General features: G+C 37.6%; 1 protein-coding gene across 6 annotated transcripts in view; it reads left to right on the top strand.

Annotated features, from left to right (window-relative positions):
* The window catches only part of LOC121316749 (baculoviral IAP repeat-containing protein 6-like), a 123,594-nt gene that overhangs the window by 82,881 nt on the left and 19,400 nt on the right, over positions 1–21,313 (top strand). For all 6 annotated transcript variants that reach the window (XM_041251891.1, XM_041251895.1, XM_041251892.1 and 3 more), the window contains exons 66-69: positions 15,976–16,192; positions 16,732–16,874; positions 19,141–19,251; positions 20,187–20,404. In XM_041251891.1, the coding sequence (XP_041107825.1) occupies positions 15,976–16,192; positions 16,732–16,874; positions 19,141–19,251; positions 20,187–20,404 (689 nt within the window). The remainder of the gene's footprint in view (positions 1–15,975; positions 16,193–16,731; positions 16,875–19,140; positions 19,252–20,186; positions 20,405–21,313) is intronic.

Raw genomic sequence — 21,313 nt, forward strand, 5'->3', positions numbered from 1 at the left:
CATAACACTTAAGTGGTAACTTCAGTAAATGTTTTCTAGTAGACATTGAAAGGTATCTGTGTTGCAGATGCTGGTAATTAATACTGTATGGTGTATAACAAATCAAAACAATGCCCTTTTTGTTAAAAAACTATGTGTGTGTGTATCCAGGGTAAAGGGGTTACCTAATGATAAACTGGAAGCATATAAAATACACATTTTTGTGTTTCTGATGTTTTTATTATGTTGACAGAGTGTTCATAAGCGTCTGGGTACAGTACATGTGGATGTTCACAAACTGTGCTTGCTTGTACTTGTGTACCATGTGTCTCTTACTGCTGGCTGGGTCTTCTGTTTTTGTCCCCTTAGTTCCACAACTGAGAAGCATATTTAATTTTATAGTTCATGTGTTATAGTTGTTTGTTTTAGTGTTTTTTTTTTTTTTCTCAAGGCTGTGTGAGTTTCTGCATTAATCTTGAAAATATGAAATGGAACATGGAGTGGTCCTCATTAGTCAATGCTGTCTTTGCGATCCTTTTGGGATGCATTACAACACTGTTACATATTCCATCATTCCTGTAGTTAAGCCATTAGACAGTAATGCTTTTGAAAGGCAATTATTTTTAATGTCACTCTGATGCTCATTTATTTTAATTGAAATCTTCATTTAGATGTAAAAAAGCAAAGCTAAATAGCCTTAAATAAGAAGAAACCTTATGAGGCAACAGTAAAACCAGAAACTAGTCATAGTGCTATGTACAGAAACTATAGATAGATTTCATTTTACTGTGTTTTTACATCCTTTTAAATTAATTCCTTTGTCGTCTACCTTTGTGCAAACATGCAGGATGCTGCTAACACCCAGGTTTCCACTGTCTTTATTATCTTCTTACAAATCAGGATAGTCATTTTAAATGGCCCAATAACAGATCTTTGAAACCTTTCATCATCCGTTAATTTTGTAAGCGTGTCTGTATAGCCAAACCCAATTAACAGATTTATTGAACTTTTACAATAGGATTTCTTGGGTGATAATACATTTTTACAGCCCCTTTTGACTTTAAGCGGGTGGCTATGCTGCAGATTAGATGACAATGTATACACTGTAATGGCAGTTGGTAGTTTGTTTCCCATTGTACAAACATATATTTAGGCAGAGTGTAAATTTAACTTAGTTTTGATTTTAGTCTATGTCTTCAATATTCACCCTACTCTTTTTTGGGCTGTTTGTCTCAAGAACATTCTTATATACACAACTGGGTTTGAACAAAATACTCTAGTTGTACTAAATTATGCTTTACGGTTAAGCTATGACATAAATAATCTGTATCATGACTGACATTGTATTATGCAACCATTTAGATTAAGAGTAATGAAGATTAGAATCCACAAGATATTCTAAATACATTTTGCTGGGACCACCGTTTTGGGATGCCTCTGAATGAACTACTAGTCGTCTGGCTTGGTGGACAGCCCCCATTAACCCTTAGAAGAGTGTTATTGAATTTTCACACCAGTCATCTGTGTGATGATTTCTACAGGTCCTGTCTTTCTCTGTTTTTTAAAGGGTTTTTACATGTTTTATTATGAAAATAAACAAACCTACTTCAACTGGTCATTGTACAAAGTTGTTGGCTTACCAGGCTCACTACATTTGTACAAATTGTATACAAACACAAGGTTATCCTTGATGTAGGCTAAACGGCCGTGCTGAATCAATGGCTATTGGATTACAGAATTAAATGTAAATGGCATAAGAACAATCTGCAGCAGTGATTGCATATGTTAATACACTCCTGGAGAATATGCATATTTCTCTCATTCGAGGTTTGCTATAAAAAATATATACTCAGGCTTTTTATTTAAAAAAAAAAAAAAAAAAAAGGTTTATATTGATCGAAAATAGGCAACTCTGTTTTTGAGCTTTCACATTTTTTTGAATTTCTCTGCTCCCAAATATTTTAACTGAAATAATTGCATTTCATTTTTGTTTTATTTTTTTCGTAGGTAATTCTAATGCAGAAAATGCAAACTCTGCAGCAGGTCTTACTCAAGAAAGTTTACCATAAAATGTAAGGCTTTAGTTTCTCGTTCTGACTTAACCTGTGCTTGAGACAGGAAAGTCGCACTTGCCAAAGCCATCCTGTAGTTTAGGAAATACATAATCGACCAGCGGCATGTCAAAAGTATGGTATTCTTGGAAATACTATACATGTCTAGATATTTAAATACAAGTCCTCAAAGTGGGTATTCTGACTTGTAATTGGACAGAACATTTGACAGTCAATTCAAATCATGTTGTTTTTCATTGTTTTCCCTGCAGTCTTATATTGTTTGCATGTCCGTGTGTATCCACATTGATAACCCCCCCCCAAAAAACTTTTACTAGCATTTACAAAAGTCTCATTCCCTTAAAGGGTGGCATCTCAGTATATACAGATACATTCAGTTTTCAGCTGATCCCTTAGCAGTCATTTGAACATAGTATCTCTGCAGCTTATAGCCTGGTCCCAAGCAGTGGCAAGTAGAATATTTAATCTGAGTTTGAATAGCAGAAAGCAATGTAAATGTCTAATCTGGTCCTTTTGTTGGTATTCCCATGGTACTTACAGCAGCTTCCCTGGTGAGCCAGTGAATGGTCTGGATAACAAGTAGACACTCCCTTTTGTTGAGAAGCAGTTTGTTCTGGTGAAGACAACACTGCTAACCCCTTTGTGCCTGGGCTGGCTGGTCGCCTTGGCAGCTCTTCATAGAGTGGTGTAAATGTACACAAACACGATCACAAAGAGGTTCAGAATCGTCCCGACAATCCCCAGCATAGCCAGTATTGATTCCTCTTTTTCTTCTTTCTCCTCGAGTTGTTTTACATCTTCTATGGTTATGATAGTAGTGCCCATTTTGTTGCAGATAACCAGGACCCTGGTAGTTATCTATCAAGTAAAAAAAAAAAAAAGAGTACATGTTGCTTTTTTAAATAATATTTCTTTAATCGCAGGTAAATAATATTGAAGCAAGCGAATAGATGTCTGTATATACACAATAATTTGCCCACATCCAGCAAATAAGACCTCCTTGCAGAATACTGCATTAGTCCGTCTTTATTGGCCAGATCAACGTTATATGAACAATAAGGTTATACTAATTTTTTGCTTGAGGTGCTTGATTGTTCTATTTCCTTTGGAAAGGAGCTTGCTCTCTGTTTTTCACAATTAAGTGTTTTGCAATTTCAGTAAATGAAATATATTAACAGATTTGTGAAAAGTCAATTTTATTTAATTATTTTGAGATTACGTATTTTTTTGGTGGGGGGGCATATTTTGTAGATGTCTTTGCTATATATCAGTGATTTGCGCATGCAACATATTTAAATGCACAAAATACTTTAATTTGACCATGTTTAAATTATAAATGTGATTGAATAAATTTGCTTCAGCTTGAGATTTCTGTCCATTTAATAGCTACATGACTATAAACAGTACATGTATTGTTCTAGACATCAAGCGAAAAACAGGTTTTATTTCGTTGCATTCCTTTTGTAAACAATGAGGATGCAGAAACACCAAACATGTATCATAAATAAACAATTGAAATGTTGTGCTATTTTGAAAAAGGGAAAGAGGTGCTTACCCTACATCGCATCAGGAATAAAATGACATCAAGCATACTTCTGAGTCCCCGAATAAGGATGTGTAGCAGCTTTGAATCTTCATGGAGAGAGCTGCCGTGCCATAATGGAGAGGGAGGAAAAAACACAATAGCTCAGCAGTCCCAGAGAAAAGAAAAATGGTTTATGAAGGTTCAAAACACAAGTCTAGACATCAATAATCCTTTGAGGCTAAACGGTGTGAAAAAGATTACCTCTTCCAGTATTGATTATTTGGTACAATTCTTCTCCCTCTTTTAAGTGTGAGCTTTTTCACTTTCGATAGATAACTGTTTCCATTCACTGCTGGTAGAAAGCATCACCCCCCCCCGTCTTCTCTTCGGCCATCTGAGCAGCTTCAAGAAAGCAGCTGTCTCTGGTCCCAGCCCCTCTCCGAGGTGTACAATTAGCAGCCTTTTGAAGAGTTAGCTTTCAGTTGAACCCTGTGACCAACATGCATCTTTGCAGCACTCAACGGCTTGTTCCGGGTTGCGTGCTGTGCCTCCGAGCAGAGTGTATTGGGGTGGGTGGGGGAGAGGAGAGAAAGTAATTTATTTACACAGCGTAACTGCTCAAGAAAAAGAAACAAGTTTATTATCCAGAGAGTGCTAGCCAGTGTGCTGCGCCTGCATATAATAATTCTGCAGCATAACTTAGCAGTCAGTTCCATCCGTGCAGAGGGATGACAGTGGCTTTTCTGGTGTTGCTGTAGCTAGCTGTGGCATTGATTAACTATGCATTTGGCACTGACTGAATAAGAAATATGCTAGGAGCTTCCCTTTTGCAGACACTGCGAGTGGCATAAGAATGCACATAGCTTTCTCGATTTGCTGTCAGACTAGGTGTATTTTCAACCTGTGCGGAGAAGGCGGCCTGGAGGCGGTTTACCATTGAGAGAAGGCAAGAGTGAGAGAGCTGAACTTCTGGATTCTTCCCTACGTGGATCCTGTCTGAAAAATAGTAACATTAAAGCATTCAGGCTGAAGAAGCAATTCTGCCTTTTTGTTTTTCTTTGCATTGCCTGACAGGCTAATCTTTTTGAAGGCTTTCTACATTAATACACTATACTTGTTATCCACAGCAAGCAAAATAATCTAACAGAAGTGACATTTCTACCAGAGTAGATGTTTAGTCTATAGTACTGTACGTTTTTTTTTTTTTTTTTTTTTTTTTTTTTTAAATGTGCCCTTGCGGAACCGACAAATAAAGAAAGAGAGAGAGACACAGATGCTATGATTTTACGAGTGTGTTGTGTTGGAATTTATTAACCGTCCTCTACAATTATTACAAAATGCATTACGTGTACGACCTAATGCTTCGACGCAAGTCGGTTCAATCATTTAAATAATCACAGACAAAATATCACTAGATTAGGTAATGAAAAGTTTAACGGGCCCTGGTCGGTACGCGTTAGAGACTTCTGATTTGTGGTTTTGTTTTTTGTTTACGCAATCAGATTACTTAATGAAAAAAAGGGTGGACAAAACCTGTCATTCCCAAATACAAGCTTGGAATCGGTTTAAATGTTGGACGTAAATTATACTATATATATATATATATATATATATATATATATATAATATATATATATATATATATATATATATATATATATATATATATATCATGTTTAGTTTAACAGCAGTTTAAGAAACCAAGTGGTACTCTAGCACTTAAAATGGGAAAACATAACTACAAGTGTTACATTTGAAAAAATAAATAAATAAATGGGTACACCTATAGAATAAAGGATTTAAAAAAAAAAACTGCTGTGGTATTACTGAAGACAGTTAAGACAGATGGTTAATGCATTTGATATCCTGAGGGAATAGGAAACAAGAGGCTGACACTATGAGCCAATGTAGCATTTTATTGCCGGTACCCGATTCCAGATACTACAGTGTCATACATGTAGTAATAAAGAGGTAGTCCAGTACTGCTCTGCTACCCGAAGACTTGCCGTTTTCCTTCAAGTTGGGGGAATTGAGGTTCTGCTGGGTTTCAGACAGATACAGGATCTGACATTTTGAATGTGATGATTCATTTAGACAAATAAAATTAGAGGCACACAATTATTTTAATAGTAATTGTCAGTAGAAACAAACCAGGCAATTTTTCAGACAGCGTTCCTTGTGTTAAAATAATTACTGGTGAAATAAAAGTACAGTGCCATTCCTGTATTTTCTATGCTGAGGTTCTTGCCTGCCCTTCAAAAGCAGGCAAACCACAGAGAAGTTTGTTTATTATTTATTTATTTAATCTCTCTCTCTGTCTTCAAATACTAATACTTTGTTTTCTTTGACATAGCAAGGCATTGTATGTCCTTGTCCTCCAGTAAAATAAAAAATAGGGTATGTATTTGTAGGTTGTTGTAAAAAGTCAATTTTCAGTTTATCAGTTACTTTTCTTTAAGTATTTCTAGTGATTTGAGTATCCAAGGAGAATCAGGATCTAACAGGACAAAGAGTTGTTTTTGGATTTTCTGTTCTCTCTCATATTATTTTGGTGTTAAGGGTATGAAGCTACAGTGGTGGTATTCTGAAAGGATAAAAAAAAAAAAAAAAACTACAAAATGCAGACATCCAGCACAATTATTTTAGTTTTCTACAGTTTTACTGAAGTGCAACGTATTGAGCCTTTTTAGTACTTTCTGTGCTCTGCATACTGCAGTGTTGCACCAGTAAAAGTTTTTGCAGGCATCTGTGAAAGGGATTTGTTGTTTATTGTTATTATTATTATTATTATTATTATTATTATTATTATTATTATTAGACTCCTTTGAATTGATACACCTTAAATTCAAATAATTTAAATTCAAATAATACCTTTTTTGAGATTCATTGTATGTACAAAGGGAAGACTTCATAATTAGATGCAAAAAGAAACGTACTCACAGCAGGTCCTTGATGCAGCCAGCTACTGTATGAGCATGTCACCAACTAATTAAAATGTAAAGGTACAGGAACTTGTAGAATGGCTGATAAGAATTCTTGATGTTTTGTTGCTCCCTCTGAGCACTTTTAGGATTTTTTTAGTAGTCTTGATAGATCAGAGAGCCTTTTATTTTAATATTATTCACAGCATGAATTAAAATATCATTGCACCATAAAAATGTAATGGCATGATACTGGCATTTTGGAAATGGCCTGTGCAAAATAGGGTAAGGGTAATTAAGATAACTTTTGTGTGTGTGTGTTCTCTAAGTGGCCCTTCACACATTATTCGGAATTGGGATTCCATCATTAAAAGGTGGCAAAGTTCATTACTGTTGCTTCAATTCAGTGTTTGAAAATTATGTTGCCCGATATGCCCAGGACATGTACAGATTTCGGTGGGGCATCTAAAAAAAAATTGCTTACATGCCCGAGTCGGGCACCTACAATTTTTCAATGCCCTAAAACAAAAGCAAGCAATTACTTTATTACAGATTTAAACTTCCATATTTGCTCCCTTGTAACATAGTGTTTAATTAGAGATGCAGCAAAATGTTGAGCATTCTTTAAAGTTTATTTTAAAATAATGTTATTTTTGTGTCATTGAGGACATCATTGTTAAACTATTTTGGCCGGTTCCCCCCCAGCCCCCTCCCAACACTTGGTTTACGTGATCGTATACTGGATGTATGCAGTGCTTAATTTGTATAGAAAGAGGTACTGGGGCGCAAGCAATGATAATAATACCGTCCTCAAGAACTGCACATTCAAAATTTTTTTAACATTTTTTAAACTTTCAAATTTTATTTGAAAGAGTATTGTACGTACTAGTGTTAGATGTTTACAATCACATATTCTACGTCATATACAAAGCAGTAGAAAAATTAATTAAAGGCAACTGCAGGACAAATAGCAAATAAATAAAAATAAGCCTGTATACATGTTATGGCTTTGCATTTAAATGGTTTAAAAAAAAAAACTGAGACATTCAGAGGACTCCAGAAGGACAACATTGATTAAAAATAAATAAATAAAACTGCACACCCCAACATGAACATTGGTTTCACCCACGGTCTGCATTATTATCAGCGATGTATGTATGTGTGCGCAACAGAAGCCACTGGTAGATTACAAAAATGATTAATTAAACTTAGGCTAGGTAGTTGTTATCTTACTATGTTTTTATTCTCTTAATTAAATTATATTAATTGAAAAAGGCAAGAGAGAACCGGGTCGTAATTTTTTTTATTGTTATTAATGTTCGTATTGAAGTAGTCTACAATTTTTTTTTCATTAAAGTTGTCGTTGTTCTTTATTAATTAATGCTCAGCTTTCATATTTTATTGTGTACTACTCATTTAATCAAACCAAGTAGTGTAAGAAGTTGCTTGTATCGTTCATGACGTTTTTCAAATCAAGTAAGCTTATTTGTGTATAAAAAACGACAATAGAGTTGAAGTCAGTGTCCTCTTACTTAAAGGCACTCGAACAGAAATCGTGAAGTAATTTAAAGTAGGCTACAAATGTGGCAGCGGACTGTCTCTCTTTAGCGCGCACGCAAGAACTTACGCAAAGAACTTAGACTTGTAAGCCCTGGCACAAATGAAGCACTGGATGTATGCTTATTTGATAAAAAATGGCAACTAAGAGGATGCAGCAGTGGAACAGTGGATGTTTGAGACTGTTGGCACAAAACACACTGACACACAGCAGGACATGCAGTCCAGTCTTCTTTCTGTGTGGGATCACCAGCAGCAGTGTTTTTCAGTTTCAAACTTGGGCATGTAAAATTTGGGTGTGTAAAAATTGAGCTACAGGCCCGACCGGGCATGTTAAGATTTTGGGAATTTTCTACCCCTGCAAGTATTATACATGCTTCTCCTCTGGCTAAGCTTTGAGGAAGTATCACGCTTCTAATTTGAGTGTTTCAGCTCCCCATCTTTGATGCTTGAAGGTTTGCCAGTGCATCATTAAGACATTTTTAATAAATTAAATTGCGTAATCAGGCAATTATGGATGCTGTACATTTGTTGGCTTCTTTGATGGTTTGAGCTTATCTGAATATATAAACTGAAAATGGGGTTCTAAGGGGTTTATCGCTGAAGTGATAACTCATTAATGGCAAACCTGTCAATCATCTGAACTTATCAGATTTGCGATGTCTGGTATTATAAATTATGACTGATATTGTTATGACTGATATATTCTTGCAGTTACCTTTTTGTATTGCCCTAAAAAACAAGAACAAAGCACTTGTAATATAATAGTTATATCTAGAGGACACTAGTGGGTAGAATCAGAGACAGGGTAGAGGATGTATAGTAGGTAGACTGACTCCTTGTACACTTGATTTTAATATGCAAGTATAGCCTATGCCTTTTATAGAAGCATACACTTAGCTAGAAATGTGGCTGAAAAGTTATGATTATATGTTCTGGTAGATTAAATACCTGGTTCAAAATTTTAATTTATCATTTCGATAAAGATTCCGACAACGAGACAGTCACTGTCTGCTGGCCCTTGGGAATTCCTTTTTCTCTGTTTTGGGTTTTTATTAGCTGGATGACAGTGCTTCCTTTTTGGAGCCTAATGTAGATTTCATAGGGGATTGATTTTTGCTGCCTCCCCAGAGCCCAGCAAATCCAGCTGATTAGAGGTTGTTCCTTTCATTATGGCTGACATTTGAGCATTTGTAGTTTGTACTTCATCGCAATGGAAAGCATATTTAAGAGCATGAATAATAAACGGTAAAGTATTGTTTCACTGAACCAGAGGAATAGTCCCCTCTCCCCGTTCAGTCCCAATGAGGACTGATGCTTTGGCAGGCCAGTTTGAAGGAGCCAGGCATTGCAGCTAGCTGTGTATTTCCTGCCCCGTTTGAGTACCAATACAACTTCAGCCAGCCCGATACTGAATATTCTAAAAAGTCATTTTTAAACAGTTTTTTGTATGAACACTGATTGTGTGAATGATATTGTATAGCATTTAATGTCCATATACAAAAAGATATAGTGTTTGGTAGTTCTGCAGTACAGAATCGTGGATGTATTGCTTAAACAATAAATGGTACGACTGTAGATTTTAACCAGGACTGAACCTTACAAATGATGAGAGAAACTGGAAGAGATATTTGAATAAGCTTTTATGAAAACTAACTGTTTTTTTGTTTTTTTTTTTGTATGCAAAACCTTTTCAGCACATCTTTTTAGCATGAAGAATAAAACAAATCTGCTTAAGGTTGTAGTGCTTATGTGCATACAAAGTAAACTTTTAAAAATGATCTAAAAAAAAAATAATTTCAGATGACTGTGATGGCTGTCCTGGAACAGAGCATTTAGAAGTGGCCTTTATTTCACTGTAGGTTGCTTGAGATTATGGCGCTGGAGTTGTTTACTGCTGTTGACAAATCGGACTACACAATTGGCGACAGTGTTGGACAGGGCTTTTGGAATGAACTCTATCAGGTTGCATTACATAAGTCTAATGTTTAAAAATAAAATAAACAATTCTGCCAGAATTCTCATCCTTAATTTTAAAGCAATAAAATTTGTGGTTTATAAAGAAATGTATAAAACACAGGAACATTGTGCATCAGGGGGCTTTGTAGTACCCAGTAGATGCGCACGTGCCTGGTGTTTACATGGAAAGGCGAGGGTGTTCTTTCAACTGTTTTTTGTTTTTGTTTAGGGATTTGTGAAGTCAATTGGCATGAGTGTGATTTAAACATGTCGCTGTATCTTGTATAATCACCACATTGTATTAGTTATATTGACCTTGTAAAGCTTAAGGATTAAACATTTTTCAGTGGGACCAGGTGTTTTTTTGGCTATAGTTGACTCTTCCTACAAAAATTCACTAAAAATCAATTTTTTTACAGTAGCATCTTGGAAATGGTGTCTTTTTTTTTTTATAAGAACACTGGGGAACATTATAAAGTACTTCATTGCAATGACATAATCCACGTTTATTCTTAAGGTCTTTTATAAGCGATAGTGGACAGTACTCTTGATTTATTTTCTCTTAAAATATATTTATAAATAAAATAAGTTATTAATTCTGTTATCAGTAATAATGAAAAAAAATGTATCTGATACATTTAGTTCATAAAATGACAGATTAGATGTTCTTTAGACACTAGATCTGTGCCTTTCAACTATTTTGTCCCGGAGTTCTTTTGAAGCGCCTTGGTGCTCATGGTTAAGGGTCTTTGCTTTGAAATACACTAACCAGCAGAGGGAACCTGCAGGAACTGCTGAATTTAACACTTATCTAACCAAGCTATTTCAGTTTTTATTTTTAATTCATTTTCTACACATTTCTAGAATATTTTTTTCACTTGGAAGTAGGTAGAGAGAGAGACAGAGAAATATCTTTCTCTCTCCCTAATATGTAAGCACCTGCAACAAGCTTCTGTTTTGTTTGTTTTTTTTCTCCTGCTCTGGTTTTTATTGCCTTGGGAAATGGAGAACAAGATTGGATGGCAAAGGAACACTTTCCAGCTGCAGAATTGATGGCTCATTTGTTGTCACAGCCAACGGATTGATTCTGTTTTGAGCTGCACAGTACCTGCAATAGTCATTTCCCAACATCTCAGAGGAATACAATAGTTTCAGCAGTATAAAAATATCACATTTGTTGTCTATTTCAAGCAGTAGAATAGTCAAAACAAAGATTTTTGATTTTAAACAAACATAATCTAGTAAATCCATAAAACATAGCAAGCAGCACTGGTATAACCACAATACTGAGTACAATGTAGGTTGAAGCAAATGGTTAAGGGGTTAATTGTCTTTGCCTTTTTCCATGCTGCGTTTAATTCTCTTGCGATATTCCAGTCATGTACTCCTCAGTCTATTTTATAATAGGCTGATGTAACTGTTCCTTACCAATCTCCCATAGTTTATAGCCTTGTTTGCTGTAGCCTGGTGCATGGTCTGAATGTATATTGGGTTTTTTTGGTCACCAGAAAATATTTTTTTCTCTGTGTAGTAAATCATGGGTAATTAAATAAATGCTAAATGGCCAGAGTGACCATGAAATTTGAAGGAACGTGAAGTCTGACATTGAGAGTGTCCGGCGCATCTCCTCCTTGCAAGCGATCTCCAAGACCTGCCTACATCAATCCAGACGTGATTCACGTTGTGACATTAAAAGATCCAACCGTCAGGGTTGGTACTAGATAGATTAGGAGCAGATGCGGGTAGAAATGGTGCAGCATCAATCATAAATGTTACTGTCATTGCTGAAATTTATTCCGCACTTTACGAGTGGAAGGGCCGTCGTGGTTTCTTAAGGAGGGGCTTCCAGTGATTGGAATGCAGATTACAGTAGGATGTCACTTTTGTTCAAATATACTGGCAATCCTTGTACTGAATTTCCCTGAATTCCAGTTTAAATGTAAAGCAGGGAAATTAAGCCGTGGAACCACATTACTAGTAAAGCTGGAAAATAAGCATCTCAAGCACATACAAACTGGGATGTGACAGTGGTCGAGTGAAGTATGGATTAGTTTGCTGGATTCAAAGCTAGTGCATGTAGGCTTATTTATATGGGTCCCCTTTTCATCCATTGTGATCTCAGAAATAAACCTTTCTTGATACACTACAGAATTGGCAGCAACGTCTATAAATGTAAACAGCATTTTATTTGCGTGTCATTCATTTTTGCTAGTTTCATGCCAGTTTCATTGGCTGGTAATTGTGTAATGTACCATTTTACTGTTGGCTTTTTTACGGTTTGTATTGCCAAAATTAGTGTGGTCTTATTTTCAGTTTTTTGAAAAGTGTTAGATGGTTTATAAAAAAAAAAGTTTACAGTGTGTTGCATTATTATATAATAATAATAATAATAATAATAATAATAATAATAATAATAATAAATCTGTTCACCACACTGGAACACTAAAACACAAGGGGTAAATTTTTTGACATTCCAAAGTCTTCAACTGGCACACAAAAAGCTGGAGGCCGATTGTTAGTGGATGGCCTCAGGTCTGTTTAGAAGGTTCTGCCAGGAATAACACTGTCCTCTGAAAGTTCCCACCAGTGTCGGTAGGCAACTTCACAGATCTATGCTTCTGAATAAAAAAATGTTGTTGCTCATTAGCGACTGCCTTGCGTCAAGCAATGTAGCTCCTGTGAACCAGTTCAAATTAAGCTGCTGAACTACTTAACTTCTCACTAGGATCATGTCTGTTTTGCTTTTCAGACGACTTAAGCTGTATACAGTAGCCATACAAAAATAACGCCTGCAGTACAGCCGCATAGGTATTTTAGATCCTTTGCAAGTGACTACTGCTGCATATTAATTTACCCAAGAATGGTTTTAACTGGAAGATTGTGAGGAAAGGTCCTTTTTTTTTATTCATAGTTTTGACTGGTCGAAATGGGATAAACTGTTCGCCAGTTGATGTTTCCAAAGTGTACTGTGGTGGTGGAAAGTGCAGATTGTGTAGTACTCTGAACTTTACAAAAGAGAAGGGGATTCTTCAGTTTGTTAGTGTGCGTTACACAGCAGGCATCTGCAGCAAAGCATACTGTGAGAATTGCACGGCATGCAAATGCGAGAACGGTCAGTGTAAAGGTTGTCAGTGCATGTTGACTTCAATCATATTTTTTGTTGCTCATTCTGATATACATGGTATGCTGCAATTACAGTGATATGATGTACAAGGTGAAAAGCAATGTGAAAAACCTTATATGCAAAAACATTTTCCAACCTTGTTCACAGTTTTTGTAGTTGTGTCGAACCAGAGCCCCCCAAGCTGTAAACATGTCTTTCAAAGCTGGCGCCTGCTTCCAAATGTGTCACATCGTATATAATATGCAAATAGGGGCATAGGAAATCTCAAATTAAAATGTTGTTCAAGGCCAGTAATCCTATTTCCATGTTCCAATTAATTTGCTTTCAAGTTTCCACATGGAAGAGACTTGTGAGAACAAAAGTGCTCCCTTTATTTTTTAAATCTGGAAAATATATATATATATATATATATATATATATATATATATATATATATATATATATATATATATATATATATAGCTAATAGTATGCAATGCATCAGACTGCCTCATGAAAGATGGGTAAAAGACTTTTAAGTGTTTGATATCCTACTACTGTAGCTACAGACACATTTTTGACACTTCTGCAGTGTGAAGAACTTAGATTTAACTCAATGTGAGTGGCAACATCTCTAAAGAAGCAAGTTCAGCCAGGCCTGATGGTGTCAACCAGGAATTGGGCTGATCGATCAGCAATACACTTTCCTCTCTGATTGATCTGTCCAAGTTATTGCTGGCTTTGACGAAGGGACTAAGGGAGACAAATTGTCAGTGTTTAAAGCTGTCACAGGTCCCAGTGCTGTGGGTTTGTGTGTGGAGGAGTCTGAGAATGTAGAGATTTACTAGGGCAGTACTGTAGTCTGTACGGGTGATCAAACAGTAAGATACAATATGATCGCAACGTCTGTGCAACTCCACAAGATAGAGACAGGATGTACAGAAGAATCATTGATTGGAATGATTGATTGATTGGTGGTGGATAAAATATGTAGTATTAACCTATTCATTGAGTAACATTTAGATGAATTGGTGTGTAAAAAAAAGAGAGTATACTAATTAAGCAGAGCCCTCATAAAAGTATTTGTTTCAGTGGCTTTCATTTTTAAATAAGACAGCTGTAAGAAGCAGACTTTACAAGATAGGTTGAAGTCCAAGTGATGGTCAGTCTTTACCATATATAGGTATTTTTAAGTCCTCGTCAGGATTGACCTCAACCAGCCTGTCAAAACGTGGTCAGTCATGCCTCTTTTCCACTGTAAAACCGAGCCGCGTCGGGTCTGTACCAAGTCCTCACGGTGTTATTAAGGGGAGCCCGGGTTTTTCTTCCACTGCAGAGCCGAGCCGTGCTGATGACACACGCAATGAAAGACAGTTGTTATTAATTGTTATTAATTAACTCAGTTTTGCCAAAAGATGCACAAACAAATGGTGTTTAAAAATAAATAGACCAATGGTACAGCTGTATCTTGTAATGCTATATTTTGTGAATATATTTAAGAATGTCTTTATAATCAACATAGTTAACACATTTTACTGATGATATCAACTTACTAAAGTGAAATTAGTTCTGCTGAAGGGGAAAAAAGAATGCTTAAAAATATGATTTGCCAAAGATATGTCGTTTTAAGGATAGTTTTTTTCTTCTTTATATTAATATAATAAAGGTCAAGGATGTTTTTGATTGTGAGTTAAGTGTACCGTACCCATGGTTTATGTACATTTTGCTTCAAATCGTCAAATTTGGAAACAAACCTTCTCATTTCTGACGCACTTGTCCAGATCTTCCTGAAGTAACGCTTCTATCTGCCCACAGAGAACTAGTGTCTGCACTTCCTCAGCTGTACTTTTCTCTCATCACTCTCGTTGCATGCCATGTTTTGTTGTTTTTCTGTCTGGAGTGTACTGACTGATGCAACGTAATGAAGAAAATCCTTTACCCTCCCCTGGCTCTGCTCGCAACCGGATTCGGATGGCTTGTGAGGCTAGAGTTTCATGGTTTGGTTCCTGCTCGGCTCGACAAATAGCCAGTGGAGAACCACCCGTACCGTCCCGAGCCCTCACGGGTCGGATGTGCCAGTGGAGAACCACCCGTACCGTACCGAGCCCTCACGGGTCGGATGTGCCAGTGGAGAACCCACCCGTACCGTACCGAGCCCTCACGGGTCGGATGTGCCAGTGGAGAACCACCCGTACCGTACCGAGCCCTCACGGGTCGGATGTGCCAGTGGAGAACCACCCGTACCGTACCGAGCCCTCACGGGTCGGATGTGCCAGTGGAGAACCACCCGTACCGTACCGAGCCCTCACGGGTCGGATGTGCCAGTGGAGAACCACCCGTACCGTACCGAGCCCTCACGGGTCGGATGTGCCAGTGGAGAACCACCCGTACCGTACCGAGCCCTCACGGGTCGGATGTGCCAGTGGAGAACCACCCGTACCGTACCGAGCCCTCACGGGTCGGATGTGCCAGTGGAGAACCACCCGTACCGTACCGAGCCCTCACGGGTCGGATGTGCCAGTGGAGAACCACCCGTACCGTACCGAGCCCTCACGGGTCAGATGTGCCAGTGGAGAACCACCCGTACCGTATCGAGCCCTCACGGGTCATATGTGCCAGTGGAGAACCACCCGTACCGTATCGAGCCCTCACGGGTCAGATGTGCCAGTGGAGAACCACCCGTACAGTACTGAGCCCTCACAGGTCGGATGTGCCAGTGGAAAAGGGTTATTGGAGAGTGACCATTAAGAGAGCATATAAATAATAAAATAAAGTTGATGCAATTGAAGGTATATTAATTTAAGTGGTTCTTAACCTAGCATGGAGATCCTAACCAAGTGTTTTTATGTGCCCGGGCAGTGCTGGACATGGCGAGGCATGTTCCCCTGTACAGAGCCCTCCTGGAACTGCTGCGTGCGATCTCTTCCTGCACCTCACTGGTCCCACTCCTGCTGCCGCTGTCTGGAAACGATGAAGAGGAGGAGGAGGAGGAGGAGCGCTTGGAGTGCCAGACCTCCGTGGGCACTCTGCTTGCAAAGATGAAGACCTGCGTTGATACCTACACCAACAGACTGAGGTATGTACACTCTACCTATAGGGCCCAGAGGATTGAAGCTTTGACAGCCCATTTAGGAACTTAGAAAAAGCAATTCGATTCTGTCCTTTGTAATTACAGTAGATTCTCGTCTGTGAATTAAACTGTTTACACTCTTATTTTGCATGTGATTCTACTGTCGAGTATGAGTAGTTGTAAGCACTGTAGTTTTTGATTCACTGTTTGATTCTAATTTAAGGCAGGCTGTTTGTTTTGATTCTGGTGTTACCAGACAGGTGAAAGAAAAATAGCCAATAAACATGCAAAAATGACCACTAAATACTTAGTCTTTCCAGGACTAATTTAGCAGTCTGCAGTACACTAAAACAAAACTGAAATGCAAGTCCAGTGGAAATTCACCCATTTGTTCTCTGTGATACAGTTAGCACCTTTGATTTAGTTTGGTTACTAAATTATACACTCACTTATGAGTTACCTGTTCTATTAGCTATGCTTTTCAGGTTGATGCAGTGTGTGTTTTGTGTTTGTCTTTTTAATGATTGTCTGACCAATTGTAACAGGTCCAAGAAAGATAAAAGCAAAGGAGTTAAGGCAGAGACATCAGACCCAGAACCAGAAGGGCTTACTCTGCTGGTCCCAGACATCCAGAAGACTGCAGAGATTGTTTATGCCGCCACTACAAGTCTGCGGCAGGCGAATCAAGGTATAGAACATTGGACTCCCTTTGCCATTGTGTGTCATCCAAGGTTGTACACACACACACACACAGACACGTGTGTGTGTGTGTGTGTGTGTGTATATATAGATAGATAGATAGATAAAATTAGGACTGTCTCTCGATTTATTTAGTAATGTAAAAAAAAGAATCATAGAAAAAAAGCCAAATGGGAATTTGGCTTTAACATCATTTTTATTATTTTTATTTTAGTAAATGTAACAAATGTCACCTTTCTGTCCTATTACCTTAATAAAACCAGATTTAGGGACCTGATAGCTCAGTCACTTAAGCCCCAAAGGGCCAGAACAGCACAGTTATGTGTACTGTTTAACCACTCTGGGGTAACCCCTAAACAGAAAATTATTTGCAGTGCACAAACAGAGAAACAAAAAACACTCTGAGGTTTATAACTAAATCAGCAGTTTATTATGCGCCACGCTGGATTTTACCACAGCGTTCACTACCGCTCTGGTTACAGTGCACCCAAGTAACTTTGCAGACACATGTAGATAAACATTCCAGTTCCAAATACATATATTACATCCGTAGCACACTATCAGCAATCCTTTTACAAAACTAGATTTTTACACAACTTTAACTCCTTTTTATACAAGCTTAAAACCAGTGTCTTATTACTTCGGAAGGAGAGAGAACGCTTCAAATCAGCACTTCCCTAGGTGGCAGCATGCATTTCTCTCTACCTAAAATGCACTTTTTAAGCGCAATTTAGATTGTTAAAAAAATGTATCTGCGATCAACGCTTTAGTTGGTTAATCGATTATATATGTGGAAGAAAAGACAATCCTGTGGCATTTCAGTAGGCAATACAGAGCTGTACACCACATAGAAGGTCGACAAACAGTTGAACATGATGCAATATTGTTTTTTTAAATTCGGTAGCTGCAACATAGCCCTGCCTAAAATATTGGTTCTTGTTACTCTTAACATAAAAAAATGTATGAATTCCTTCACTTTTGTTTTCTAGACTTGAATCAAGTGAAGCCCGTTATTTTTTCTCGTGATGATACAGGTTAACTTCCTGTGTTACAAGTTACCTTAATCCTTTTGTGCACTGATTTTTTAGTTCTGCCACCCTGCAGTCCTGCGATGAGTCGGCTAATATCAGTAAAGCTCTTGTAGCTCAATCTAAAACCATTGTCATTAGCCTAGGATTCTTTAGGTTTAAATCATATTGTTAGTAATTTTAACTTCCACTTTTCATTTAATGACCATAGAACCTAATAGGGATATTACTCAGAAATCGTCAGTTGCCTGGAAAATGAATTACAGATCCAAGCATGTTCATTGAGGACTGGCTAAAAACCTATCAACCATTTTTTTTGTTTGTTTTGTTTTCAAGGAATGCAAGTAATACAGTGTGTTCCTGCGACATACCCATTGATCCTTAGAATGGCAATTATGGAATTTCATGAAAATTAACATTGTCCTACAGATTTTATGCACCTGATATAACTAGGAACCCGAAATAAACACAATTTTAAATTATCCATCCATGTAGCACATTACAGACATTTAATTGGCCCCTCTACATCCTAGCTGATCATGACACAGAGACCATCGGGAGTAAAAAAATGAAGTAAACGTTGAGGACTGCCTCCACATAAAGCCTCAAATCAATATTAAATCAGGAAATCTATGCGATTAAGTTAGGTACATTCTTTGGCACTTTTCCTGATATCCCCTGTAGAGTAAGTGCAGAATGGGTTTGATTAAATCCTTTAATTAAGACTGAATAATATCATATTGACATTTAGGATACATGTTAAATAGATAAAATATGTACAAAATGAAAGATTCCATGCATGACATTGCTACATGCTATATGTATGTCAACTATATTTGTTGTTTATAGACCCACACAGTGCAGTTAAGTGCACTGATATGTTATAATTCTAATGGTGAGAGAATTCACTTTTAGAAAAATTTAATTAAGAATGTGTTGTGATTTCAGGCCAGCCTACTTTTTAATAAACAATTTTTCCTTCCCCAAAACACCTGTGTTGTGTTTAACCTTGATAGAAGACAATGTTAAAGCTCTGTATCTAAATCAAGGAATAGACTTATTAACTAGTTATAAGTGATTAGTTTAATGTCACTATAGAAAATGTGATTTTACATTTAGTTTATTATACTAAACCATTAATTGGTTATGAGATATCATCTGATACTGTAGCATCACACAAACCACTACCTCTAGGTGATTTAATGGTGCTGATCTTGATTCGTACAGAAAAGAAGCTGACCGAGTCTTCTAAGAAAGTTGCTGCAAGACTTAAGCCGTTGTCTGTGTTGAGATCTCTGGAGGAAAAATACGTTGCTGCCATGAGAAAGCTGCAGTTTGGTGAGTGGAAACAGTGTAACTGAAGTTTGGAGGCTTGGTGGTCAAGTGGTTAGAAAAAGAGGCTTGTTACCAAGAGGTTCCTAGTTCAATCCCAGCTCTGCCACTGAGTCACTGTGTTTGATCCTGAGCAAGTCACTTAACCTCTTTTGTACTCTGTTATTCAGATGAGATGTTAAACCAACGTCCTATTGCAAGTGACTCTACAGCAGGAGTTGTGATGCATAGTTCACCCCCAAACGTCTTCTATGTGACCAATTAATAATAAAATGACTTCCCTTACAAATAAGACAGAAGCACCCTTTTGTAATACAGCTGTCAGTCATGATTTCTTTAAGTAGTGTCAATGTGGGCAACATCAATAAAATACAATCTTTGTCGGTGAGCTATAAAAATAGTCCACCTAATTAGCTTAGACAGATAAAACCACAGTGTGAGGGACAGTTAATGATTATGAATTTAAAATTAAGAAAACCAACTGAAAACTTCAGCATTACCCATGTGTTGTACAGCTCGGTGATGCTTAGTGCTGCCATTGATTATTTTGTTGTCTTAGGTGACAGCCGTTCAAACATCTACAGACGACAGACAAATAATAATAATTAAAAAAAAAAAAAAAACTAAATGTTAGTATTTTGGTTGAGGAATGCCATAATTATAAAGTAGATAATCCATGCTACCATTAAGAAGGGCAAGAGTTAGAATTGTTCCTTGGTTTGTTAGTAGTTAAATCATGGTTTCAGAGACCCTGATTAGCACTAATCGTTGACCTACTTAATGTTACTGTATTTTAAGAGAGCCCACAATTAATGCTGCTCTGTATCTGAAACCAGCTGTTAATGAATGACCCTAAGTCTGAACCTTTGAGTCTGCCTTAATAGTTATAATAAGAGTTTTCCTGCCCTGCAAGTGAGTGCTTCTTACTCTTTCTGTTGCAGACACGTTTGAAATGGTTTCTGAAGACGATGATGGCAAGCTGGTATTCAAAGTGAATTACCATTACATGTCTCAGTTGAAGAATGCCAGCGATGCAAACAGTGCAGCCCGAGCCCGCCGGCTCGCCCAGGAAGCCGTGACACTGTCCACCTCCCTGCCGCTCTCCTCTTCCTCCAGCGTTTTTGTGCGATGTGATGAGGAGCGGCTGGATATCATGAAGGTAATTGGGTGTCCTCTGTTTCCTATACTGCTTGGTTAGCTCACATGTCATTGCGTTTGACAACTGTCAAAAATATCAAAATACATGTCTCACCTTTTTGAGGAAACTTAGTGAATAGTGTGGTTTTAGTGTTGGGTGTAAATAAAGTTGAGTTAGTTTGAATTTAAGTTTGACAGGGATGTTGTTAATTACATCCCTGCCAAATCCCTGTGGGGAATGTGGATGGGTCGTGATTGAATAATTGATCATCAATCAGGTCCCAGCCACATGGTGTAAAGCATTTGCTTTTTGGAGAACTGTTCAGTGAAGGTGAATGCACAGCCTGATTAGTCGTGTTTTGTGTCTGGATTTGTTTTTGTTTAAACTCTTTATTTTGGTCCTGGTGCCCTGTTTGTTTGTTTCCGATTTATTTATGCTTTCTGCCTCTGAGTCTCCAGAGCATGCTCTTCCCCCCCCCCCCCCCCCCCCCCCCCCCCACCTCTGACACCATGTGACAGGATTGCGTCACTGCCAAGGCTGTTTACCAGAAGGAAGGAGACCCAGAGGCAGCAACCTGCAGTTTTAGCGCTGTTCTGCCCTGCCAACGTACTGCAAGAAGTTTTATATATGCTTTCCCACTCAATGTGATATCTTCAATGTAGTGTAGAGAACTGCCAAAGAGTTAAAGATCAAAATTATGTTTAAAGTTATTTTATACAAGATCTCACAAATGCTTTGCTAATGATATTGTCAGTAAATTGAAATTATTCAAATGTTCTATAGTCTTGCTGGGCCTGTGTATCTCTTTTAATTAAAAGTTAAAATCGTAACTAATTGGTGCAGATCTGGCTATTTCTAGAGAAAAGTGAAATATATTTACCGCTAATACTATAAGTACTTGTACTGAAAGAGTGATTTACTGTTTCGTCA

Source organism: Polyodon spathula, chromosome 6, assembly GCF_017654505.1.
Source record: "Polyodon spathula isolate WHYD16114869_AA chromosome 6, ASM1765450v1, whole genome shotgun sequence".
In the NCBI taxonomy this organism is placed as follows: Eukaryota; Metazoa; Chordata; class Actinopteri; order Acipenseriformes; family Polyodontidae; genus Polyodon; species Polyodon spathula.